We start from the raw sequence: 27,678 nt of genomic DNA, 5'->3' as shown, positions 1-27,678 counted from the left end.
TCTGCCACAACCTTTTCCAATATTTTAGAGAGAGTAATTTATAAATGGGTCTGTAATTTTTAGGCTGAGATGAGTCCAAACTTGGTTTTGTTTAAGGATGGGTTCAACAACTGCATGCTTGAAAACAGATGGTACAGATCCAGATTGTAGGGATAAATTAATAAAATCTACAATGCATGGTCAACATCCTGATGAACAAGGTAGTAGGAATGAAATCGGCAAGGCATGAGGTTGGTTTCATGCATTTCTGAATGAGGCAAATGTCCTGGAAATCTACAGGAGTAAAGAGACCATGATTGGGAGGAACGTGGTTGGATGTGAGGGTAGGAAGTAGATGGGGGTGAAAATTTTGCCCTGATATTTCTGATTTTATTATCAAAGAATGCTAGAAAGTTGTTAGTCAATCCTTGAGAAAACTGGCATGAGAGGGGTGTGAGGTGAAACAATCTGGTTTATGGTGTCAAACAGGACTTCAGAGGTATTTTTGTGTACGACAATCAGCTGAGCAATGTGACCCTGGAACTTTTCACCATCTCATTCGGAGATGTTATCAGTTCTTTAAAGTGCAGCCTGTGACTTTCCAATCTAGTCGACTTCCAACGTCTCTTGGCTCTGCGGCATGTCCTTCTGAGACTGTAAATGTTTGGATTAATCCAATGATTTTTCCTCTTGTTAAATAAAGTCATCTGCTTAACAGGAGCCACTTTATCTAAGATACTGCAGGAGTGCTTGTTCAAAGATTGGACTATAGATAAATTCATAAGTATAACAGTTAAACTTGTAAAATGTTCATGAAGTTTAGGGCTAGACTTACAGTAAGGCCTTCGTTAGGAACCTTTCAGAATTAGAATTGGGCCTAACTTTATTCAAAGGAGGAATTTGTCTTGGTGCAGAAAGGTTTATAACAGACAGTTAAATACACAAATCCTGCTAGAAGAAAGGGAAATGTTTTGGAATTATAAACCACATATTTTAATGGATTTTATTCTGCGATCAGAGGTGAGCAACTCTAGTTAATTTCCAGGGCAAGGTAGGTCAGGTGTAATCTTTCTGGCCCCCAAAGGTCTTGGAGGCGCACAGATCATGAAGAGAAGATAGCTTCCAGCCAGTGTGTGCAGAACTGATGACCCGCTGTGGACTTTGGCTGCGACTGAATGGATTCAGCGTTAAATAAATATAATCTTTGGCAGATGGAGCTTCTTCAGCTGCCACAGGAACTGCATCATTTACTGCGCTTCTCTGATGATGACGAAGCTGATATTTAGCTTTCACCTTTAAGTTTTCGTTCAGGCTGATGAGATAACCTCCACTGTTTCAGCAGCATTGAACTCCAGGTTATTGTTGGGCTTCCTGTGAGATGAGTAAGGGGGTAAACACACAGCCTTGAGGTACACCAGTAATGTTTGTAGGGTTTAGGAATTTTCCAGCCTGACGCACTGCTTCCTGTTTGACTAAAAGTTTGTAACACCTGCAGGTGAGAACAGGCACATTCAGGTGGGGGAGTTTGTCTTGCAACGTAGTTAGTGATGAAGCAAAGCTTTATTCATAAGTTACATTATAGTTGCTATGGTGATTTGATGACTTACAAGTGCAAGGATATTAATGATGCTTGAAATTGATGCTTGAAATGCTTGAAAGGCCAACATTAATCAGTTTAGGTTCCATTCTTCCCTCTCTGGATGATCGTCTGTCGAACTGCAAAGACGAAGGAGGGACCGGAGACCTTCTGCAGATGCACTCCCAGTCCCAAAGCTGTGAAAGGAGTGCTTTAGTGGTAGGAATCAAGTTAGAATGTCATAAAACACAAGCAGGGGAACCTAAGGGTCTTTTGGAATTGGTGCACTTTACACAAAATGAAAAACGGCATCAATGACATTTTCTGATCTGAGCAGTTTGCTCAGCTGCGGCTCGTCTCGGTGTGTTTATTCATGATTCACTGACTTGAACGTCTCTAACAATACTAACACTGTGAACTCCCCGTTGTCTGCAGCCATCATGATGTCACTGGAAACTTTAAGCAAAGCTGTTTCTGTTAAATGATTTATGAGTAACTCCTCCAGTCACTGATGCTGCAATAAATGATACCTCCGACAGGACTATTGAGAAAAATCTAAAGAGGGAAAAGAGCATATCATATGGTGTGGTACTTGCTTTAAATGTTTATCCCCCCATTCCATGCAGGTGCGGTGTTAATTCTCAGCAAAAGCAGTTCAAGCAAGCTAACATTTGGAGAAAAAAACTGTTCAAAAGTTTTGAACCCTTTCTACACATACGAGCAGACACACAGCTCATCGCCATTGTTAGGCAAAGTCCATTTCAAGCAAAATGGCAAAAAATGTCAAGAAATGAATCTCAGGCAGCAACTTTTCAGGGTAATTTTTCATTATTCATGTAGAAAAGAGCAAATAGACCTGCTGTTGGAGCTTTTATTACAGTAAAACACGCCTGCAGGTCCTAATAAACAGTTAAAACCTCTGATTACATCGATGCCTGGTTTTATCAGATAATAAAACTTCTGATTTTGGTTTGACCATAAAACCGCAGCCTAAGAAGCCTAAGAAGATTACGAAAATTCTCTCTCAAGTGACCACTTCACAGCAGCAGCTAGAGGAATACTGATCGCCTTCACAGAAAATATTTTTAAATCCAATGTCCTCACTGGGTGTGTTTGACTCCAGAGTTCTGTGTTTTATGGGAAAGAGCAACAAATCCAACAAGGAGCAGCTTGCAGGGGCAGCAGTAGCTCAACAGGTTGAGCGGGTTGTAATCGGAAGGTTGCAGGTTCGATGCTGGCTCCAGACAGATAATTCTGCTGTTGTGTCCTTGGGCAAGACACTTAACACACCTTGCCTGCTGGTGGTGGTCGGAGGGACCGGTGGCGCCAGTGCTCGGCAGCCTGCCCCAGGGCAGCTGTGGCTACATCGTAGATCATCACCATCAGTGTGTGAATGTGTGTGTGAATGGATGAATGATACACTGTAGTGTAAAGCGCTTTGGAGTCCTTACTCTGAGAGGAGCTATACAAGTGCGGGTCATTTATCATTTATTCAAAAGGAAAACAGTATTTTGACAGATCGTCTTCTAGAAAGTACTTCATTTGAACCGATGCACTCTCTTCAAGCACTTAAGACTAGATATTGTTTTGTAATAATTTGACTCATTACAGCCTAGTGTCTTTTGTTTAGTGTTTCACATTAGCTGTTATCTAAAGATATTCCAGTTTGCAGAAGGGTATTTACAATCTGCAGGACCTGATGAGACATGCTGTTGTAAACGGTTAGTGCACGATCTGCTAGGTTTAGCAGATGACATGAAACACTTTTCAAAATTATATTTGCATTCAATAGTTTTCACTTCTTTTGACAGAAGCTAAATGGTGTCTGTGGACATAACAAAACTGTGCAGCAACATTGCTTTTCTTTAATGAGATGTTTGATAAAAACCACAGCTCTGCTGTGTCACTGATTTCTATTCTTGTGCTTTAACTCCTCCAAGACCAAAAATAGGTCATGTATTAAATCATTCATAACACATGAGAAGACGTTAAAGCTCTGAGAACGTGGAAAGTGAAGTTCTCCATTTGGGCTTTATTTTAGAAGTCACTTTTGCGTGGTCGTGTTCAGCAAGTTCAGTCTGTGGAAAAGAGAAAAATGAGAGCATTGCTTTTTTCTGGTAAAACATCAAGTCAGCAAATCATCTGAATTAGACTTCAGGGGGAGATTTAGTAGGGGTCAGAAAAGATGTGGAAGTTGATCATGTTTGCATTTCAAAATGTGTTTATATAGAGAACTGCCATCGTGTGTGTGTGTGTGTGTGTGTGTGTGTGTGTGTGTGTGTGTGTTGTCAAAAAAATTGATACCCAGATATAAATCGATACTAAAAGTGGTATCTAAATGAGATATTCCATCCCTGTGGTATCGATATTATGGACTATTATACACAGCCTTCTTCAAGTACACCGACACGCACGACAGCCAGATGCCGTAAAGCAGCCTCCGCCTCCCAGACAAACAGAAGAAGACGCCGCATGGCTACATTGCAGTTTCCCACGCGAGTTGTCTCCGATCCAAGTTTTGTCTGCCAAATAAATAAACAAAAACATAAACAGCGAATTTGGGAGGCGCTTCACAGCCCAACTTAATTAGCATACCAAGTCCGACACGTAGTTGTATATTCACGCTTATGTGCTTAAAGGAAACTCCCGTTTATTGCAACCCGGACTTAATTTCTAGCATGCAGTACGTTTGTTTACTCACGCTGACAACTTTGGTGCTACTTGGATTCCCCGGGGTATTTACCGTAGGTCCATCGCCGAATCGCCGTCAGCGTATATCCATATAACGGGTGCGGACGGGCACCCATGGTGCAGCCTCGAAATAAGACATTAACTGCACCAAAACATCTTCATGTCGAAAGGTTTTGTTAGGAATCATTAACGTGATTTCCCTGTTCGTTTGGAGCGGGTCTGGGATTTCTAGGCGTAAACAGACATGCTGCGGCTAATCTAACCGGCGCTTTTAATGACGTCACTGCCGTGCGCCAATCTGTTTTTATTAAGATTACCGGTAGATGTACCTTAAGCCTGATTTATGCTTCTCCGTCTGCGTCAGTGCGGAGACACGCAACGCCATTATCCGTCCCTGCGTAGGGCACGCAAGTACGTACGGAGTCGAGCCCACTTTTTTAAACATCCGTCGAACGAGACGGATTACGCAAGCTTGTGATTGGTCAGGATGCCGCTGTTGTTTACAGCGCCGCCATTGCAAAGAGAGCCGAGGATAACTAGCAGCAGACACGGAGAAGCTTGAAGAATACCTCGCGAAAAAACTCTAAAAATATGAACGTTTAATTCCCCCGTGACTGGAGGAGTGAAAAGATGCGCAGCAAGCATTTTATTTGTGGACGGAAATGACAGGAAACGTGGGTTTAGAGGTGGGAAGCGCATGAAGGGGTGGGAGAATGAGAGACAAATATGTCCCTGTTAAAAGTCTCTTATATACACAAAAAACACAATATAAACACACGATCTTGGACCGATGGATGACAGGATACCACAGAACAGCGCTACGCCCTCTGTTGTCCTGTAGGGCAATTGCTTTGCAACACTCTCCAGGAGACGGAGAAGTAAAAGAGCAAAACGCTTCCGTCAGTCCGTGCGTGTCTGTCCCTTGCGGAGCTGACAGTCCTACTGTGGAGAAATTCGTTTTCTCCCTTTATTGACCAACAGAGTTGTTCAAAAGTACAGAACAAAACATATGGCATTACATCTTATGACAAAAATGCACCTTAAACAGAGTTTAAGCAGCAAAACATCACTCTGCAGATAGTGTATATATAGTGAGACGATTCATGATTTAAAGTGTTAACTTTCACCAGTTTTTGTATGCACGTTTTAAAAAATGCTGATACTTGAAAGGTTTAAGCACTTTACACACTTAATTCTTAACATTTAATTTTTGTAATATAAATTGAGGAATGTTAGTTTTTGAATAAACTTGTTCGATAAATGGGTGTTTTTAAAAAGTATCGAAATCGAGTATCGAGTATTTTTTCAAGTATCGAATCGAGTTTGAAATTTTAGTATCGTGACAACCCTAGTGTGTGTGTGTGTGTGTGTGTGAATAATAGCAGACTGAAAACTTGTGTTTTGCTGATTCGTTCTTAGATGTTAATTATTAAAACCAACTAAATTAAGATTAATCTGTAAATCAGTTGGTGAACAGAACTTCAGCCCATCTGAAACTCAATTACAGCTGCATGATTTTGGGAAAAACTTCCAACATAGCAATTTTTTTCTAATCCTGTGAAATATATTGCGATGTATAAAAAAAAATTAGGAATGCACAATACATCATCTGCCATTTTATTATTTTTTTAGCATGTTGGAATTTGTAAATTTGGGCCGATATTTATGTTGATCTAGTTAATATTTGTGGATCTGTTTTGTAAGGGGAAGTGGGTGGTCATGTGGTAATTCCTTGGTCATGTGACAATGATGGTAAATATCTCAGAATCGTGTGTGTGTGTGTGTGTGTGTGTGGAAACATATGTATTAGTAAAAAATTGATATGATTGTTATATTGATTATTGACCACAACAGGAGAATTAATATTGGATATCTATCTGCCCAAATGTTCATTATGGTGCGTCCCAATAAAAAGTAGAAAAGTATACAACTGATTACTTTAATATTGCCTTAAGTTGTGCTACACTCTTGCCATCTGGTTGAAAATTACTCATTGGCAATTTTACGTTCCGCTGGAGATGAATGACATTGTTCCTGGACGAATCAGCTTGGTTTCTTTTGCAACTTGATATAGTCACAACTGTAGATGTATGCTGGTGAAGGTTCTCAGTCATCCAGGCCATGGTAATCAAAAAGGGTTCAAATGAAGGCAACTGGACTTCTTTGGCTTCTTGAAGACGTTTCACTTCTCATCCGAGGAGCTTTGGCAATTCTGAAGAACGAGTAAAATAATATCCAACTTACAGTTCAAAGCCTGATATTGTTGATGGAACAGGGCCACCTAGAACTAAAGTAGACTTTTTATTCAGTAATCGTCGACATTTTACCTGATCCAACAGCTGATGGAAAACCCCAAAGTTCTTCAACAATGGCCAATAGATCAAAAATGCCACGCCATATTCTAATGAGCACAGCTCAAACCAGTTACGGTGCAATATGTTGTTAACTGTCAAATAGCAAATGAAATTAGGAAAACGACACTTCCCATGTTAATCGCAAAACCCAACCCCCCATGGTCTGTTTTCGCAAACCGATTCAGAAGGATTTAGATTGGTGGATCGCTGCTTCAGGTACCAATAACATTAGATGAGACCATGTTCAGTTCATTTGCTTTTGATATCACAACTGGACCTGCGATGGGACTATCACACATGGACATTGCGATGTTGTAATTGCATGAATGAAAGATCAGATGTTCTACTGGTCTGTGAATGCATTCTTTAAAGGGGCATTATGGAAGTTTGACAGCCAAAACATGTATAGAAATAATAAATGTCTTCTTCATACATTCTCCTGCAATGTCCTGGTCCTGTAGAATGAGCCCTGGCATTTTTACTGTGATTGCCTGTTTTTCTGTAAAATCACAGAAAAAGAGATGCTCGGGTCGAGCAGGCTGCTTCATGCACGTTCACGCTCAGGCATCGCCCGTTGCATTTGCTGCTATCAGTAGCTTTAGCAGCAGAGAGTGAGGCAGTGCCAACTCAGCGACTTTGTCGCTGTTCCTAACGCCTAGTGATGAACCTAGCTACATTTCTGAGGACCCTTAGCTACTTTCTTCTAGATATTTCCTGCAAATGAGCAACAAAATAGCCATTTTTGCCCCAAACCGTTCTTTGAGCGTTGTTTCAGCTGTCATCAAGAATATAAATATTACAGATACAAAAGATATCACTGGTGCTTTAGCTCACCTAGTAAGATGGCGGACTCGTGCGGAAGACCTGGGTTCGATTCTGGATGTGAACATAGTTTATTTAGAGTTTTTTTACATTAATGGTATATTTTTTTACAGTAAGATGCCCAAATTTTTATTTGAGACTCGCCGAATAGCATTGAATTCACAGATAAAAAAGATGTGGGTTCAACTTTCAGTTTAAAACAATTTTTCAAGCAAGGGAAGGAAATGATCTGAGCATGCAGGAGGACTGACCCATCATAAACCTTTGTCGGCTGTGCTGAAGAGAAAGGTACAGAACCAAATTATTTAATCAATTAGCTGCGCGTTCTCCTGTCCTCTGGGCCACACACACACACACACACACACACACACACACACACACACACACACACACACACACACACACACACACACACACACACACACACACACACGGGACTGTCTCAGCTGTTATTTTCATTAAGGAGTGTGCACGTACAGCATGCCCGCCTCGTGCACGAGCCTACTATTGAAGCTGCCGTTACGCTTTTGGCCTGAGGGGGCAATCGCGAGCATAAAAATTCAAAACTCCGTAAAGTCCCTGTAAGAGCTAGCTGCTAAGAATTCTTCACATGAATGTATTTTTTTTTTTTTTTAATTGTTGAGTGCTTTTTGTTAATTGTAGTAGTTTGGGCTTGATCAGAATTGGCTAAAATTTGCAGCTGCAGACCAGAAGAATATGAAATCTTAAAAACAAAACAAAACAAAAAAAAAAACAACAACAGGATCCATACACCTAAACGCTGATATGCATATAGATTTTTCTGTTAAGTTCTTATTTCTCTCTACAGAGGGGGTGATTGTACTTGTTCCTTTAGCCTTTAATAAATGCGTACCTCTAAATGACAGACATGAGTATTAACCAAAGTAACTTTTAGGTCATACTTGAGTTCATCTTTTCTATACTGTCATTAATGATGGTCAGAAATGCCATTTTTGATAAAATAATCAAAGTGTCCATGAATAAGAGCTGATGCTCAGCATGTGTGTGTGTGTACTAGGGCTGCAACAACGAATCGATAAATTCGATGAAAATCGATTACTAAAAGCGTTGGCAACGAATTGCGTCATCGATTCGTTGTGTCGCACAACTCTTCCAAAAGCGCCCCCCCCCCTTCCCGCCCGCGTTGCGCGCAGACCAGAGCAAGTCAGATCAGCGCGAGGGAGAGCCGGCAGATCAGCGCGAGGGAGAGCCGCAGATCAGCGTGAGGGAGAGCCAGTACCGGCAGATCAGGCGAGGGAGAGCCGGCAGACTTGCGCTGCTGCGAACCGGTTCCGCATTGTCGCGCAGCGATCCAGGCAGCTGCTTCCAGCGCACGGTCCATTCTCAAAGTGGCGCAACCAAAAAACTATAATTAGCACACGATCGTTCATGTCCGCACATGTTCTCTATTTTCTGTCTTATTTGTGCCTGAAGCGCTCTGCCACTGCGGAGCTCATCACCTGTGCTGTGGTGATGTCACCTCACGCAGCATCGAAAACGCGCTCTGCGCTTTTCGGTCAGGAGATCCCTTTGATCTGCTCAAAAGTAACTGATGAGGTGAAAAGGTAAGAATCCAGGCAACAGATTTTCTGGAGAATTATGAGGAGATGCAGGAAGATGAGAGACAGACAGGACAGGAAAATAGTTAAATAAAAACAAGAAAACAAAACAAAGTGTTGAAAAGTCAAATGTAGGTAGATTTATCTCCACGACAAGTTTTTACCAGTAAAAAACAATAAGTTATACACATGTCATAATTATACATCTGATACAATTCAGATCACCTTCAAAACTCAGTCACACACCCAGGGCCGTTTCAAGACATTTTGGGGGCCAAGGCAAAATGCCCCCCCCCCCACCCCCCACCCCACCCCATAACTGGGCTCCCCAGAAGCCTCTGTGTAATTCATGCCCTCTCCAGTAGTGTTAGTTATATGGTGTTTATAAAAGCCCCTCAGACATTACTGACATGTTCTAATATTATCAGATGAAAAACTAAATTATCAGACATGCTGTCTCATCTGCTTCTTTTAAAAACTTGCAAAAAGTAACAAAACCATTTGAAAGCCACTATTTGTGGATTCTCTGAAAGTTTCCATGGAGTGTGTGACAACTTATTTTTTCATTGATCCTATCGTCTAATCTCACAGCTGAAACAAGCATCCTTGATAATCTGTGCACAGGAAGCTTACAGATGCTGTAGTAAAACAAAAGGTATAATAATTTATTATTAATAAAACCTTGTTGCAGCACTAAAGCAGAAAAATTAGATTTTGCATTAAATATGCAAAATATTTACATATGAATAGTTTTAGAGCCCTTTAATTGGCAGAATCTGATATTAATTTAGTTCTTACAAAAAATGGGTCCCAACATGGTTTGTGTGGCGTTGCCATAGTGTGACGTCATAGGCACAGATCCCCTGTCCTCTTGTTTGGAAATGGAAATATGGTCACCCTATATTAAACAAACTGTCCACCCGGGCTTTTGCACTGCACAGAGACGCTTCGCTGCCTACGACTGAATGTCAGTTGAGAGTCAGTCTCATGCAGACTGACCAATGAAGAGAGGGCCTCAAGTTAAGACCCTCTCCTCATTGGTCAGTCCACACGAGGTGGGTCAAAGGTTACTCTGGGCGGGTTACGTGTTGTCAGGCATTCAAGTATTGAGTATATTTACTGCATATTACAGTAAAATATTCTGTATGTGACCACATTATGGTGATCCTTGGGTCGTGATGATGGAGCCCTTGAATATTGTTGCCCAGGGTACAACAAAGTGTTAATCTGGCCCTGGTTCCGCCGTCACATTCCCGCAGAAACTGGTTGATCACACCGGGGCCAGACTACTAACATGTGGCTTTACAACCACAATGTCCTCAGAAGCAAAAACGCTTTTAAAAGGGAGGGAGGAGTCCTAACTGTTGCTGCAGGCGTGTTGTGTGAGAGTGCAGTTATATACTGGTTAATATATTTTTGGGTTCAGTTGCTTTCATGTGGCCTAATGTGAGTCTATTTGGGATCATTGGAATGATCAGCAGCATTTCTTGATGTGACTTTATGGCAGTTGCCCAGGGCATCATCGCAAGGAGGATGGCATTCATTTACTTTTGTTTTATTTGGTATTTTTTCAGTCAGTTTTGGAAATAGTGATCAATTTTGATTAATTCACAGCCTATGTTTAATTACATTTAAAATAAATGTGAACAGATGAGATCAAACAAAACAGATGAGAATTGCCCTTAAGCTGTTTAACTTGGACCAAGCATTTTAGGTCACAGATAGATGTAGCTTAGGGTCTCTGTCTATACACCTTATAAGACAATTTAGGTGATGGCATGTTGTTTTTCTGCTATTGAACTGTTTTCTAATAATGTTGTGTTAAATAAAGTGAAGGAAGGAGAGAAATAACGTTTCCCTAGCAGTTTTTAAAAATTTCCCCATGTAATCCGATTAATCGATTAATCGTGTCGAGACCCCATCCGATTAATCGATTATCCAAATAATCGTTTGTTGCAGCCCTAGTGTGTACAGCTTTGTCTTAATTAATATCTAAAGTATTTGTTATCCATTTGCAATGCTGTTGAGGGCTTTATTACCCATCATTGACATTAGCTAATCAGAGGGGGAAAAAAGCCATAATTCAGTCCTTTTTGCAGATGGAAAGCTAACATTTTATGTGGCAGGAGCTGATATTCATTCACAACCCTGAACTGTTTTGTTCAATGGGGCAAACTTTCATCTCCTCATTTACCTGCACCATCCCTGAATGGAGACGGATAATGTAGTTGAAGAACTGAAAGGTCACATTCACGCACTGAAGGCTTCTTGTTCAATGTCTTCTGGAATAAAATATTTCCAGTCTCTCTTTCTAGTGCTTTCTCCTTTGACTTTAAACAATCTCCTTGACCTTTTTATGAGCTGTCTAAAGGTACCAAGAAATAGCCGGGTTAAAGAGTGCATCTCAAACATCTAACAGGTGATCAAGTCCATGTCTGGTTTGAGAACCTCAAACACAGTTTATATGGGAAGTTTATTGGTTAAATTATTGTGCTACGATACATATCACAATACAGGGGAGGTGTTACAAAAGAAAAAAAGCACAAGTGTTTGCATGTAAATTACTCTGAAAATTAGGTGCACAGCTTTTGAATATTAATATAATATTGCAGGAAAAATATCATGATATATTGTGATATCGATATTTTTGATACACGGCTTTTAAATATTGATATATTGTTGGAAAAAACATCACAATACATTGCCATATTGATATTTTCTTACACCAGTGTATAGTGTTTTTCTCTCTTCCCTATATAGAATCGCTGCTCTTCACTCGTCGTTCATTAGGAACCTGTAGCTGTTGCATCCAAACGACAGAAAGCAGAAGAAGGTGGTTGGTTAGGTGGATGCTCAAAGATCATCATAGCTTTAGAAAATTACAGAGCACAGATTCACAATTCAGTCGCTGATTTAATCATAAAGATGATATTCTGTTTGGTTCTTCTTCCTCTCTATGAAGTCTTCATGTCAGGAATGAAGATGGAGACTGAACCACTGCACCCCCCCACCCCCCCACCCCCACCCCCACCCCCACCCCCCGCGCACACACAAACACAGCAGTGTTTACCCCTTTGGCTGAAATCATTCCATTTCACTGTGGTTGCCTCCTTGAGGTGTCCTGCCCCGCTCTGGTAAAAAGGGCACCCATTCAGAAAACCTGGTTACCCCCCCGAGACACACACACATTGTCAACACCAGGATAAATCTATCAGAATAAACCTGTTTTTGAGTCACTGAAAACGGATTACACCATGCTCACATTAAAGTCGAGTGCATCATCTCCCTGATCCTATTCAGCAGGATTAAGATGACAGAAGATGAAACTAATGTCCTGAGAGGGCCGTGTTGTGTAATCTTCCTCCTCTGGACTTGGTTTGATGGATCATATTAGAGTGATGCTGCCCAGAACTTCAAACCAGAGCTGAGCAGAAGCAGAGTGGACTCGGATCTTTTTTTTGCACTAATGAGACTTGCAGAAATGTCACCTTTAGTCCTAAATGGTTACAACCTCTGAATGTTTGCTGTTCAGCTTAAAGCAGCTGACAACACGCGTCCTTGTCCATGTCTGCTGTATACAGTAGCTCTACCGACCTCCAAAGTATATTAGCAGCAGGGAAAATGAACATTTTGCTGAGCGTTCTTGTTTGTTTCATATTTCACTCTCGTAAAGCACTTCTGCTACCTCGTGGACATCCTTTCTTTCCTTCCTCCGATGAGAACTTCTGTGGTTTCTCTGCATATTTGGCACCCTGTCGCGCCAAGTGCAGAAACTTGGCAGCGTGTCAGTTCCATTCCCTGATGACCGTGGAGCTCACTGCCCCACGTTCTGCTGACTGATTGAAGCTGCAGTTTGTGTGTCGCTGATTACACATCGGGTGCAGATGGACGGAGTCAGAGTCAGGTGAAAATGCTCATTAAGTGGCGTTTATGGCAGCGCTGTATAATGGATTCCTCTGATGTCTCCTCGGGGGTGAACTGGATTGGAACTTTGAATCCATCAGGACGTTTGTGGAAATGCAAATACGGCTGTAAAACAAAATCGTTTCTTGTTTATTTCTGCCAGGGAGAAGAATCCTACATTCAGCAGTTGCAGGATGAGGTTCTGAAAATTAATTCAACGTGGAAGCAAAAAATATTACAACCGATGACAGCAGAATTCTATAAAACCTTTTGCATCTCTACTTTTGTCTCTATACAAGTTTTTTTTTTGTTTCCTAAACAAAACTAAAGTGGGATCTGAGATCAAATTTCTTTCCAAATGGAAAAAGTGCTAGGTACCCCTCCTGTTGTGTAGTTGGCTTTTTTTGTATTTGTGGCCCAAGCTGCTTGGTGGATCAGACCGCCAAGGTCCCTGCCCTCGACGACCACCCGTCACACACTGCACCGACCACTTTGGCCCCTCCCACGAGTGGTGAGCCCATGGGGAGGGGGACCCACATTTCCTCTTTGGGCTGTGCCTGGCCAGGCTCCATGAGTAAAAGCCCAGCCACCAGGCGCACACCAGCCTGCCCCACCTCCAGGCCTGGCTCCAGAAGGGGGCCCTGGTGATCCACGTCTGGGCGAGAGGAGCCAGATGAGCCATATGAGGTGGCTCGGGCGTCTGATTAGGATGCTTCCTGGACGCCTCCCTGATGAGGTTTTCCAGGCACGTCCAACCAGGAGGAGACCTAAAGGAAGACCCAGGACACATTGGAGGGACTATGTCTCTCGCCTGGCCAGGGAAGGCCTTGGGATTCCCCCAGAAGTGCTGGCCCAAGTGGCTGGGCAGAGGGAAGTCTAGGCCTCTCGACTTGGGCATTTGCCCCCACGACCCGACTCTGGATAAGCTGCAGAGAATGTTGGATGGATAGATCGCTGCTTGGTGGTGCAGTTGCATGCTATGGCCATGCTAGGTTAATTCCCTCCATAAGTTCACCCATGGCTCAGCTCCCTTCAGCCCCGCCCCCTGAATGCAAATGAAACAATATAGCTTTTAACTACTAGTTTTGTGAAAAACAGACTCGGACACTTCATTCAGAAGCATCAGTGTCTGCGAGCCCTTTGTGGTTTCCCGGGCTTTTTTATTTTTATTTTTTTTTAAGACACAAAAGTTAAAATGGTTAAATGATGTGCCTGGGGCGCATGCACATTTTAAACACAGTATCCTGAGAGAATAATCAACTGATTTTTATTCTAAGGTAAGAAAATTGTCTTGTATGATCTTAGCAATCGGGTTATATAAGTTATTATCAGTCACATAAAGCCTAGTCGCAATGAGTTTTCTTAAGCTAGCCAGCTAGCAGGCTGTTAAGCTAACAGATTTAACACTTTACCCTGCTGTACACGAACAATGTTGGTCTTCAATTATCTTTGTCTTGGTAAAGATAATTGACATTGAAAGTGCCAACCTCTCTTGTGATCTGAAGATTTGAGCCTCAAATTTCAAGTATTTTTTTATTTTATTTTTGTAACTTTTTACATGGCTGCTCATGGCACAATGTCAACCGTTCTAAAGGGTCCTCAAACATATTAGATGTTGTTGCCTCCAAAAGTTGTAGAGTCTCTTGGGGTCTTTTATCATCACTGACCTGCTCTCATTGTAAACAAGCAGTTAGCTGTGACCGCTTGTTTGAGTTAGCAATGATAACTTGGGGGGCGGGGCTTAGAGCCACTGGTAAATAGTTTGTTGGTTTGGATATAAGCACCTGCCTAATAAATGTAAGCTTCATTTAACATTTTTGTCTGTCTCCTATGAAGTTTTATAACCTCTCATATCTTTATTATAATTTAAAAAGGACTCTCATTGGATTTTGTTCTGTAGTGTTTTGTTCAACCAGACAAAGCTTGATGAATGAATCCAGGCTCTTATTGCCCTTTCTGACTTAATGACATGTTTTAGCATAGGTAATGTTACTCTGCTCTAATTATAATTATAAAGGATTTAAAAGGATGATATTTACAACTATCTTTAGCAATTTTGAGTCCAGCTCACCTAACCCTAACCACTCAAGTCCAGATGGATAAAACTGGAAATATCGATGCTCGAAGAACTAAAACTTTCCTTTTAGTTACCCTTGTGCAGGTGAAATTCAGGAGGTTTATCTTATGAAATAATAATAATAATAGATTGTACTTGGCTCTAATTTAAGAACATCTATTTTTGTATTTCTTTCATTGTGCACCTCTGAAGCACACCAACAGGATTCACGCTTCACTGGAAGTCAAGTGAGCAGCAGTTTTATGCATTTGCACTTTAAAGTGGGTCAGTTCTCAGATTTTTTTTCTTACCCGCTCATCTGAGTCATTTCAACATTTCTTTCCTTCTTTTCGTCCAACATTTTCATCGCTTTGTTCCATATCCCCCGCTTCTTATCCTTTACTTGCTCTCTACAGTTAAAAGCTCAAAGCTGAGAACATCTGCCCGACTCGGAGCCAGCCAATCGGTGATGATCAAGCCTCAGGGTTGTGAAGGCCAGTGTGTGAAATTAGAGCAGTTAACATTTGATAGGATGTCGCACAGGAATTTAAGAACCTCACGGAGAGAAGCTAAGGTTGTTCTGGTCTTCACTTTGATACCTAATTGTGCAGTTTCTAAACAGAATTTGAAACCTTAAAGGGAAAAATAAAAATGTCTGTTTTCCCACAGGAAGCCAGTTATGTGCAGTTTGGTCAACAATGTTTATATACTTTCCTCAAATAAAAATCACAAAATGCTTCACAGACAAAAACAAACAAAAAAATCAAAATAAAACATGTTAGTTTTCTCATTCTGCTCCTTGTTTCTTTACCCTAAAACAAGTTTCTTGTGGGCTTTGCAAAGACCTAATGAAAAGTTTATTTAGTCTGCAGCTAACGGGAGTCCCTTTCATCACTTTGCTAGGACGTTGGCATTTTGCGACCATTTCAGCAGTGATTGATGTCATTGAACAGTGCCAAACGGCGTCCACAGACATGAATAATATTAGAAATGTCTTTGTGTGAAAATACACCATAATTTAATCCATTGAGGGGACTAGGAGAGCGGCTGTGTGACATGAAAAGTGACAATGACCTGAAGAAATTCCAATTTTTTACGGTGCTCTGTGGCCAAAGTCCGCATTGTGGGGGGATTTCCACTGCATCTTTGCTCATTGAGAGAAACAGCGATCATTGATGTCCATTTTCTTTTCCTTCCGCTCTGCTTCACCAGTAACTTTTCCAAATTTATAAATGCTGATTGTCGACATCTGCCGACATAATTTCCTACCAATCAGCATGGGTTAATCACAAGTCCCACCCAGCGACTTTACTGGGCCATTTCCAGGAACATACCCCAGTTCAGGTTCTCGGTTTACCCCTGAAATGGCTCGGTGAAATGGAGATGTGCATGCTGTTAATGTCTGTTATAATTACCCGGAAGTTCTCATCGTGGATGTGGGATATCTATCTACCTGTGTAACCATGACTAGGCAGAACCACCAATTTGTAAAACCTAAGATTTCATTTTATTTCCTTTAAATCAGTCCTTGAAATAATGTCCATGTAGTCAAGAATTATTAAAAATTCAGTCTAGAAGTAGAGGCTTTTTCAATATCTTTCCTATGTTTAAATTAGTGTTGTCAAAAAATCGATACCTAGATATAAATCGATGCTAAAAGTGGTATCTAAATTAGATATTCCATCCCTGTGGTATCGGTATTATGGACTATTATACACAGACTTCTTCAAGTACACCGACACGCACGACAGCCAGATGCCGTAAAGCAGCCTCCGCCTCCCAGACAAACAGAAGAAGAAGACGCCGCATGGCTTCATTGCAATTTCCAACGCGAGTTGTCTCCGATCCAAGTTTTGTCTGCCAAATAAATAAACAAAAACATAAACAGCGAATTTGGGAGGCGCTTCACAGCCCAACTTAATTAGCATACCAAGTCCGACACGTAGTTGTATATTCACGCTTATGTGCTTAAAGGAAACTCCCGTTCATTGCAACCCGGACTTAATTTCTAGCATGCAGTACGTTTGTTTACTCACGCTGACAACTTTGGTGCTACTTGGATTCCCCGGGGTATTTAGATCCATCGGCGAATCGCCATCAGCGTATATCCATATGTGCAGCCTCGAAATAAGACATTATCTGCACCAAACGTCTTCATATCGAAAGGTTTTGTTAGAAATCATTAACGTGATTCCCCTGTTCGTTTGGAGCGGGTCTGGGATTTCTAGGCGTGAACAGACTAGCTGCGGCTAATTAACCGGTGCTTTTAATGACGTCACTGCCGTGCGCCAATCTGTTTTTATTAAGATTACCGGTAGATGTACCTTTGTCCTACTGTGGAGAAATTTGTTTTCTCCCTTTACTGACCAACAGAGTTGTTCAAAAGTACAGAACAAAACATATGGCATTACATCTTATGACAAAAATGCACCTTAAACAGAGTTTAAGCAGCAAAACATCACTCTGCAAATAGTGTATATATAGTGAGACAATTCATGATTTAAAGTGTTAACTTTCGCCAGTTTTTGTATGCACGTTTTAAAAAATGCTGATACTTGAAAGGTTTAAGCACTTTACACACTTAATTCTTAAAATTTAATTTTTGCAATATAAATTGAGGAATGTTATTTTTTGAATAAACTTGTTCAATAAATTGGTGTTTTTAAATAGTATCGAAATCGAGTATCGAGTTTTTTCCAGTATCGAATCGAGTTTGAAATTTTAGTATCGTGACAACCCTAGATTAAATCTAGTTTTAGTTTACAGCACTTAAGTAATGCTAATGTTAGAATAATGTCCAAATTTAACCAGAGGATATGAGCTTGTATGATTTATAAGAAGAGTTGGTTTTAGGTTTAATTTAGTGCCAAATGGATTAAAATACAAAATTACTCCATTTGTTTTTGTGATGAATAAATTAAGTCCCAAGGCCTGAATGTTCAAACTGCTGTCTAAATAAAGCTGGAGGTATTTTGCGCTATGACTTCTGTGTGTTAAGGTGCCAATTTGTGATGACGATTTGACTGATTCAGAAATGATGAAAAGGACCATGAAGCACTGATCTGATTTCATTCTTGATTTTTAGGTTTCGTTTTCACCACCCGGTGAATCTAATTCAAGTGAAACGGTCTGAACCTCTCGGTGTTTAAACACGTTAAAACTTGGATGAGTTTTGACCCACTGAACTGCTTGTTTATGTGGCAGTTCACTGGATTATGAATTTTAATGGGCCACTAAAAGCTCTTTGAGCTGCAGGTTGGTGAGTGACTCACATGGAAGGAAAAGGGGAACAGATGTCCTACTCTTTTAGGTTTGAAGCAGAAACATCTAAAACCTGCGTGGTGTAAAGCAGGAATGTCTTCTCCTCCGCATAAAGCTTAAGAGACCTAGTTATCATTCTCCTTTGTTCAAGAGAAGAAAACATTAACATCAGGACTTATCCTGTAAACATCTGTTATTTTTATGTTTATTTATTTGGCAGACGCTTTTATCCAAAGCGGCTTACAATTTATAACCTATAGGGCATGTTGTGATCTGTGGGGGAAACTGGAGTAACCGGAGGAAACCCACGCATGCATGGGGAGAACACGCAACTCCACGCAGAAAGGCCACAGCTGAGTTTCGAACCTGCAACCTTCGTGCTGCGAGGCAACAGTGCTAACCAATGCGCCACCATGCAGCCAATTAATTATTATTTTTGCACACACAGCTCTTATGTCTCTGTGCAGAAATGCATCTTCCTTTCTACTTCTATTCTTATATCTTCAATGATCGGTCCTTCCAAGTAACTATTTAGGTCTTCAGCATTGACAGTTGAGCCGAAACACACAGTCCCACTTTGGGCTATAAGAAAACTAAAATAAGGTAACAGCTTAGCATGGACGGAGTTATCACGTTTGGGAAGAATCTGTTTTTACCACCGTGAGCAGATTGTGTGTCTGCAGCTTGTGAGAGGTGGAGACCGATAACAGAAGAATCACCCAGAAAACTTGCAAGTCACACGTTCGGTTAGGTCACTAGTAAACAGTCAAATATCAGTCAAACAGCTGCTCAGATGAGTAAAGCGAAGTGTCATGCTATTGAGATCCTTTTGGCTCAGTTTGTTCAGCACCCGCATCCTTCCTGTCCTGTGTCATGGATGATAATTGGCTTCATCTTCTTGCTAAACGTCCTGAAAATGATTCAGACAAGCTCAGAACCGATGAGTAGCTTGTACAGTCATCCGTCTCGATTAGCTTTCTTTCACTAAGCTTTTGTTTTGGATCAGTGTGGTACCTAATGAGTTCTCCGCCGCAGTGTGAGGCTGGTGCTGAGAGAGATCAGCGTTGTTGACAGAAAATATGATAATTTTCTTATTAGCATGATTTTAAATAATAAAAATTCTCTATTTTTCATACCACAGCCCAACTTTATTGAAGCTTAAAAAATCAGTTTCACATAAAGTGAAGATAAAAGTGCAGAAAATAAAAGCGGAGTGAGGTTTTGAGAAATTTGAGCATAAAAGTGTAAAACAAACAAACAAAAACAAAACAAACAAACACAAAAACAAACAAAAAACACAAAAACAAACAAAAAACACAAAAAAACCCCACAAAAACACAAAAACAAACACAAAAACAAACAAACAAACACAAAAACAAACAAACAAAAACAGACAAACAAACACAAAAACACATAAACAAACAGACAAACAAACAAAAACAAACACAAACAAACACAAACAAACAAACAAAGCCTGTTTGATCACAAATTACTATTTTACAAGTTACTGATCTAAGTAAACACACTACCTTTGCTGTTTATGATAACAATAACAGACGTAGCTTTAGCTGCTTTCTGCTAACCGAAGCTAGCAGTGCTAACATATTATGCAACACATCCTTAGCTTTACTTGCTTTCACTAACACACACACTAATGTCATACAGAAGTGGCAAACTCCATCTCCCTAAAGTGATGCCAGCATGTGTTACGACCTCAGCCTGGTCTAGGTTCAGGGAGGCCTAACACAGGAACGTGAGAAAAGAAAAGAACCAATCTGACACCAAGTCACAATCAAAAGAAAGTCCTTTTTATTAACTAAAGGTGTCCCTAAGGGAGAAAAAACCTGTTTAATGAAAATAGGAGTTTAATTTAGGCTGCAGGAACAAATGCTGAGGGCTTAAAGTAACTAAAGGAGCAAATAACAATGGGAACGGAAACTCACTGGTTCTGAAAATAAACCAGGAACAACGGAGCTTGCCCGGAGGCCTTACCAAAAGGTCCACTGGTGAACCAACTCACCCACGCAACAGTCAACTCTGTTAAGAGCAAAGAAAACCGGAGCTCAACCGGTTTTCTTATGCGGGTGGAAATTAAACCAGCCAGGGGCAACCGTCCACAAGTTCTCCAAAGTAAGCAATCTTTCACTCCAATCCTCTCTCCAGTCCTCTCTCTGTCAGCCTCAATCCTCTCTCTCTCTCTCTCGCTCTCTCCTCTCTCTCCCGCGCTCTCTGAGCAGCGCTGATCTTTATCTGCTCCAGCTGGGTGATTCCTGATGGGAGTCAGCTGCATAGAGTGAAGCCAGGGAGCTGGGCGCTCTCCAAGGTCCTGAAAATGGTGCAGGAATAAGGGTGCGGAGTAGAAGCTGAGCGCTAGAGAACTCAGGGTCCGTAACACCCCCATACCTAAAGTAAAGAAAAATGGTGGAAGTGAAAACAGAATAAAAACACCATTTTTCTCATAATGTGTCTCCCCCCTTTTTTTTTCTACCAGAAACACCAAACGCCCACACAGAGACCGAGTCCCCGCCATCTGCCTAACCAAAAACTAACTAAAAATAAGCCTAGCTCTTCATGTGGATTTGGGCGGGCAGATTAAGCACAGTGCAAAAGACACAAAAAAAACATAACCAGCAAAGAGAGGTGCTCTTTCTGGAGTGCTCCCGAGAAGGTGAAATGAATCACCAACACTAACCCATGGGCCACAACACTAACAAAATAACAAATAGATTATCCCCTAAAGAGGAAATAATCTCTCCACCCTAGCCAGGGGATCTCAGCCGTCTGAAAACTGATCGTGGGTGCTGAAGGATCGCGATAAACAATCAGCGATGACATTTTCGGTTCCTTTCCGGTGGCGGCTTCATGTGTTTGCAGCCATCACAGGACCCTTGAGCACCAACATCCAATACAAACGGGACCTTTGGAGACAGTAAAAATGTTAGTGTAGCTACCATAGCAGCAACTTTCTTATAAAAACAATGAGTTGCGAGGTTTGTGGTGAAGCTGGTCGGTTCCAGATGAGTAACAGGATTTTCCAAAGCCAACAGGTCATCCCAGGAGGAAGTGTGAGTAACTATGTTATCCAGATAAATGCTGCACAAAGGAAGTTCTGGCGCCACTAGATGGGTTTGAGTAACCTCATCCAGAACTGGAGTGATGGCAGCGGCTGCGCACACCGCGGCCTCACCGGGTGGTTGTGCAGTAGTCTGAGGAGACAGATATCTTTCCAACATGATAACATTACAAACACAATTTTTCCTGCGACGGTCTGTGATGTTTTTAGCTACTGGTTTACACCAGGTTCTCAGTAACACACCATTCTCAATAACATAACCAGTAGTTCCATTTATTTTCTTTCCCACATGCTCAAAGCAGTCGGTCAGAGATTTATCAGACCGTTGTTCCGCCTCCAAAGAAGCCGGACTTAGCGGAAACATGTTGAACAACACTTCATTTGTGACCAGATGAGTGGAAGAAGTTGTTTCAGCGGGATTAAGAACATCACTCTGCGAATCGTCAAACAAACTGGAGAGATCCAAAATCTCATGCGCTCTCTTAGCTTGAGATCGGGTACACACACAAGTGGGGAGCACTCCTGCGGGAGTCTCCTCACACTCTCCGGGTGCGATGTTCTCTTTCACCACTGGGGGAGGAATGACCGCACCTCCAGCCAAGTCGTTCCCTAAAAGAAGAGCTACACCTTCCACAGGCAAGGAAGGGCAGACTGCTACTTCACACGACCCAGTAAAAAGTCCACTCCTTAAGTAAATTCTGTGAAGCGGGCGAGAAACAGGCACAGCATTTACTCCAGCCAACAACACGGAAGAGCCGGTAGAGCTCAAGTCATCAAATGGCAACACTTTCTGTGAAATTAACGTCTGAGAAGCCCCAGTGTCTCTTAAAATCTTAACAGGGGTCAGCTTTTCACAGCTTTCTGTAAGAGACACTTGTCCTTCTGACATGAAAGGACCAAAACCACGGTTATTTTCTCCCGACTTGGAGACAAAACCCACGGGCTGCGCAGCAGACCCTCTTTTTTCATTCCTCCGCTTGAGGATTACACAATCTCTCGCGACATGCCCCACCAGGTGGCAATAATAACAGCGAGGTTTCTGAGGACGAGGAGGAGAAGGAGAGTTTCTAAAAGGTGTTACTGACACCGGGCGAGCAGATTCACCCTGATGAACACCACCAACACGGTGCGTCAACACAAACTCATCCGCCAGTAGGGCGGCTGAGGAGAGAGAAGAGACTTGTCTTTCATTTAAATATAATGCCAACCTCTCTGGCAAACACTTCTTAAATTCCTCCAGGAGAATTAGCTCTTTAAGATCCTGTAGAGTTTCAACCTTTGAGGCAAGGATCCATTTCTCAAACATCAGAGCTTTTTCTCTAGAGAACTCAACATAAGTTTGCGTGGAGAGTTTTACATTCTGTGACCGGAACTTCTGACGATAGGCTTCAGGAACCAACTCATAAGCAACAAGAACAGCAGCTTTCACTTTATTATAATCCATGCTGTCAGATAAAGAAAGAGAAGCAATTACCTCTTGAGCCTTTCCGGTTAACTTACACTGCAGCATAGTGGACCACACCTCTTGGGGCCAGTCTAAAGCAGCAGCCAGACGCTCGAATGTAGCGAAGTAGCTGTCAACCTCGCTCTCCCGGAAAGTCGGCACCAGAACAAGGCACTTGCTGATGTCACACTCGTTTCTCTGTTTGTCCATGGACCTCTCGTGCTCATAGTTTGTAGTAGAAGAAACACCTCCTCTTGCTTGGTATTCCAACTCCATACGTTTCAGTTTTAACTTTGTTTCAGCCTCGATCTCACAGCGGCGGATCTCCAGTTCGATTTGCTGCAATCGGGACTTTTCCTCAGCCTCATACTTCATGCGGGCCAGCCTGAGACGAAGACGTGCAGTCTCCATACTAGCAGCAGAGGAAGTGGTGGATAAACTCTCTCCTGTGAACGGCGTCTGCCGCGAAAGAGCGTCCTGTTCATCTGGGACAGAAAGGCGCTCGGGTGCAGCACCCACAGGAACGGAAGTAGCAGCTTTCACAGTCTGTCCATCCTCCATGTCCTGTTTCAGGGGCAAATCAGAAGAGTCACTGAAAGGAGGTTGTAACAAACCTTCCTTTTCCAACGCGGCCATCACAGAATCCTTTAAGTCCTTTTTCAGCAGGTTCTGGATGCCTTGGAGACCGAGGTGTACAGCCAACTCTGCCAGTTCGGTCCTTTTGAAGCTTTCGACCTGGTCCCGAGAAGGGGCAGCCAGAAACTCCTTTAAATTAAACATGCTCACGTTAGCACAACAACACGGGTACTCAAATCACACCACCAATCACGTTAACGTAACAAATGAATCAATAACAAAATAAAATCCCGGACGAGCCCCCAATATGTTACGACCTCAGCCTGGTCTAGGTTCAGGGAGGCCTAACACAGGAACGTGAGAAAAGAAAAGAACCAATCTGACACCAAGTCACAATCAAAAGAAAGTCCTTTTTATTAACTAAAGGTGTCCCTAAGGGAGAAAAAACCTGTTTAATGAAAATAGGAGTTTAATTTAGGCTGCAGGAACAAATGCTGAGGGCTTAAAGTAACTAAAGGAGCAAATAACAATGGGAACGGAAACTCACTGGTTCTGAAAATAAACCAGGAACAACGGAGCTTGCCCGGAGGCCTTACCAAAAGGTCCACTGGTGAACCAACTCACCCACGCAACAGTCAACTCTGTTAAGAGCAAAGAAAACCGGAGCTCAACCGGTTTTCTTATGCGGGTGGAAATTAAACCAGCCAGGGGCAACCGTCCACAAGTTCTCCAAAGTAAGCAATCTTTCACTCCAATCCTCTCTCCAGTCCTCTCTCTGTCAGCCTCAATCCTCTCTCTCTCTCTCTCGCTCTCTCCTCTCTCTCCCGCGCTCTCTGAGCAGCGCTGATCTTTATCTGCTCCAGCTGGGTGATTCCTGATGGGAGTCAGCTGCATAGAGTGAAGCCAGGGAGCTGGGCGCTCTCCAAGGTCCTGAAAATGGTGCAGGAATAAGGGTGCGGAGTAGAAGCTGAGCGCTAGAGAACTCAGGGTCCGTAACAGCATGGAAGTGACGAAAATTGCAGTTCCCCCCTCATCCACTAGGGGAAGGCTCCAGAAAGTAGCAAGCTCCCATTTACTCCCATGTTAAAAACTCTTCAGAGCAAAAATGAACATGTTTGCATCCTGGTTTAATGGGTCAAATTTACTTCCTTACACTGGTGAGGAAGGACATCAAACAGTGATATCAAATGTAATTTCTTTATTTTTGGTAATGGTGAATGGCACAAGCAAACCATGATCTTTGAAGTCTTGAGGGATTTTGTGATCTCGCAAGAAGGATGGAGGAGAAGCCGCTTCATTTCTGAGATTCTCCCGGTGTGGATTGGCGCGCGGCAAAGCACACGAGTAAACTATTCCGTTACGCTGATCCTTTTCAGTGTGAAGTCGGGGTTAGTGTTGGCTCTAGTGGCTTGCCTTCATGCTTGCTCCAAGGAAGGCCTCGGCCTTAGCCTCACATAAAAAAATGTAGCAGCCTAGAAGGCAGAAGGTAGCAGATTTGCGCCCCTTTTCAGGTAAAAAGTCAGCACTACATCTGAATTTATATCTGCCATCACTATTGGCTCAGAGATACCCTGTGATGTGATGTCGCTTTGGATAAAAGCGTCTGCTAAATAAATAAACATAAATAAACATAAATATGTTAGCTGGTACCATATGACGTAACAATGTGTGTGTGTGTGTGTGTGTGTTTTAGCGGCTCCGCCTTCTCGGTCTGCCAGGCAAAGCCTCCTTGTGGCGCATTTTACAAACAGGAAATTGGAGTGGATTAAGACTCTGGTAGGGGGTGACTTGCTCTTTTAGCTCCATTCTCGGTCTGGGTCACAGGTGGAAGATGACATTGGAATGATTGCTGTTCTTCGTCAGGCTGTCAACATCTTTAACAGTTTGATCATCCTGTCACCAAGTACTAATTATAAATATGTCTGTGAATGACTTGAAGCTACTACTAAAATGTTTTAGCTCATCTATAAAACTGAGTTATAGAAATTAATAATAAAAAAACAAAAGCAGAGGAAGAACAGTTGCAGACCTCCCTCTCGATTCCCTCACAGCGCATGTCAGAGATGAATGTAATGCTGCTATTTATGGTAACTGTTGCTGCTAAAAAAAACCTGAACATTTCTATGCCCTCCTCCCTCCCACCTTACGTTTTTCCTGAAACAATGAATTCTTTTACCGCTGTCCTTCCTCTCTCCGCTGTGTACCTCCCATCTTGTCATCCTTCCATCTCTTTATTCAGAGGTTGTTTAACTGATTCCTCCTTCAGAGCGTCTGCACCAGTCGTGAATTGAGTTGGGGGGGTTAGTAAATAAAGAGTCAGTGAGAGGAAGATGCTTCGTGCCAGGCATCTCAAGCTGGGTTTTGTTTAAACTCATCATCTCATGAAGGATTTGTTGTTGTTTGAGTCGAGCGGTATGCATTACGCTATCCTACCAGATGCATATTCAGGTGTTGGTCAGGTTTCTCCAGCATAAACGACTCAAATACAAAATAAGTTATTTATATAATCTGTACAAATAAGTTGTACATGCCTTTCATTATAGATTATTACATCTTCAAAAAATTAAATTTTGGGAGGAGAAGTTCTCCCACGTGAGCAACTCTGTTACGAACACGTGAAATTTTAGGTCAGCCTCTGTAAAACTGACAGAGTTTTGGGCGTTTTGGTGTTTTTACTAATTTGTTAGCTGTGGCGGCCGTTTTTAGAAACCTAAAAGATGATTTTCAACAGTTTTATTTAAAATCTGTCCAGGTTTTAGTCAGCATGCCATATACTGCCTGATTCAGACATTTCATTTTTACATAAGAAGGAAGGATAAAAGGGCATTAATTACCCATGCATAGTCTGGTATTTATTTAGGGGTTATATAAATGAAGTGCTGGTGGGTGGTCAAATTAAAAGTAAATAATAAAATAAAGGTAATAAGTGGATTAGATATCAAATGAAGATTAGGTGAAGGAAGAAATTAATAAAAAGGAGGCAAGTAAAAGGAAGGAAGGATGTAAGGAGACATAAAGGAAGCAAGAAAGGAATTAAGGAGGGAAGAAAAATGATAGAGGGGGCGAGGCTAGGAAGGATGAAGGAAAAAGGAGTGAGGGAAGGAAGAAAGCAAGGCAGCTTTATTTATATAGCACATTTCAAACACAAAGGCAATTCAAAGTGCTTCATAGAAGCAAGAACAGCAAACACGGTAAATCAAACAAATGTAGATATTAATTTCAGATTTAACAAACAGATAAAAGGCATAGCCAAAAGGGTAGCAGTTACAGTGCTGAAGGTGCAGCGTAAACATTCAAAGGCTAATGAATACATGAAGGTTTTAAATTTTGATGTAAAAGTTCGTGGAGTTGGGGCGCATTTGAGCTCACGAGGAAGCTGATTCCATCTGTGTGCAGCATAGTGACTAAAAGCAGCTTCACCCTGTTTGGTTCTGGCCCGGGGTTCTACCAGCTGACTGCTGAAGGGGAATGGAAGGAGGTAGGAAGGAAGCAAGCAGGAAAGAAAATAGGAAAACTGGATGGAAAAGATGACTCCAGAGCCATCACGTGAGGAAAATTCACCTTGAAAATGCTTGAAATGACTCCTGGGGAGTAATTGAGCTCAGCAGCTCCAGCGTAGATGTACTTATGTTTGATCTGAGTTGTGATGTAAATGCGCTGCGGCGCTCTGAGTTTCTAATTGGCTGTTTTTCTGGACCTGTTGCTCTGCCAGCGAGCAGGCAAACATCAGTGTTTCAGTACAGATTTAGTTTTTCTAATCCAGCCAGTCAGTCTTCCTTAATATTTATGTGACTGATTGTGTTTATTTCATAAATCTGGGTCAATATAGTCTAGGTTTATGTTTCAGTCGGTTAGAAGCAGAATAAACCAAAACGTAGCTTAGTTTGACCTTCTCGTTCACACCTGCAGCAGCAGCCCAAGCAGGTCTCAGGAGTGGTGAAAGGGATTTAGTGGCTCACGAATGTGCTTCTGATGTTTTTAGAGCAAGCGGGCAGGTTGCGTGATGACAAATTGAATCGAACCTGATGAGATGAAAATAGTTTGGGTCAGACGTTTCCTATAGAGACGAGACTAAAAATAACCACTTGATACAGGAAATGACAAAATAATACAAGTTTATGTAACAAGACTAACTTCCTGTTGTGCGGCTTCTTTTAACTTTCTTTGCTCCATCTTTGATTTCCGACTACTGCTAAAACACGCTCTCATGCACAAAAATAGATTATATATCAGGGAATGACTTTTGATTATTAAATCTTCTGGGACTCGAGAATCACTTTGCATGAAGAGCTTCTGTGGATTAATAACTGATCTCTCATTAGAGCTCCTTTAAGATTTTACCCTAACAATTCAGAGTATTAAT

At 41.8% G+C, this 27,678-nt stretch overlaps 2 protein-coding genes across 6 annotated transcripts in view; one reads left to right on the top strand and one right to left on the bottom strand.

The window, feature by feature from the left end:
- The window catches only part of samd12 (sterile alpha motif domain containing 12), a 269,149-nt gene that overhangs the window by 4,507 nt on the left and 236,964 nt on the right, over positions 1-27,678 (top strand). The gene's annotated exons all lie outside the window — the stretch shown is intronic.
- LOC139064313 (uncharacterized) lies at positions 19,736-24,554 on the bottom strand. Its single transcript, XM_070547714.1, has 2 exons — positions 23,940-24,554; positions 19,736-23,504 (listed from the first exon to the last, which is right to left on the bottom strand). Exons 1-2 carry the CDS (start codon positions 24,315-24,317, stop codon positions 21,045-21,047), a joined length of 2,838 nt encoding a protein of 945 aa, XP_070403815.1. The 5' UTR covers positions 24,318-24,554; the 3' UTR covers positions 19,736-21,044.

The sequence above is a fragment of the Nothobranchius furzeri genome, chromosome 19 (genome assembly GCF_043380555.1).
Source record: "Nothobranchius furzeri strain GRZ-AD chromosome 19, NfurGRZ-RIMD1, whole genome shotgun sequence".
NCBI classification, from domain to species: Eukaryota; Metazoa; Chordata; class Actinopteri; order Cyprinodontiformes; family Nothobranchiidae; genus Nothobranchius; species Nothobranchius furzeri.
The sequence above is the reverse complement of the archived record's forward strand: the minus strand, read 5'-3'. Positions and strand labels throughout refer to the sequence as shown.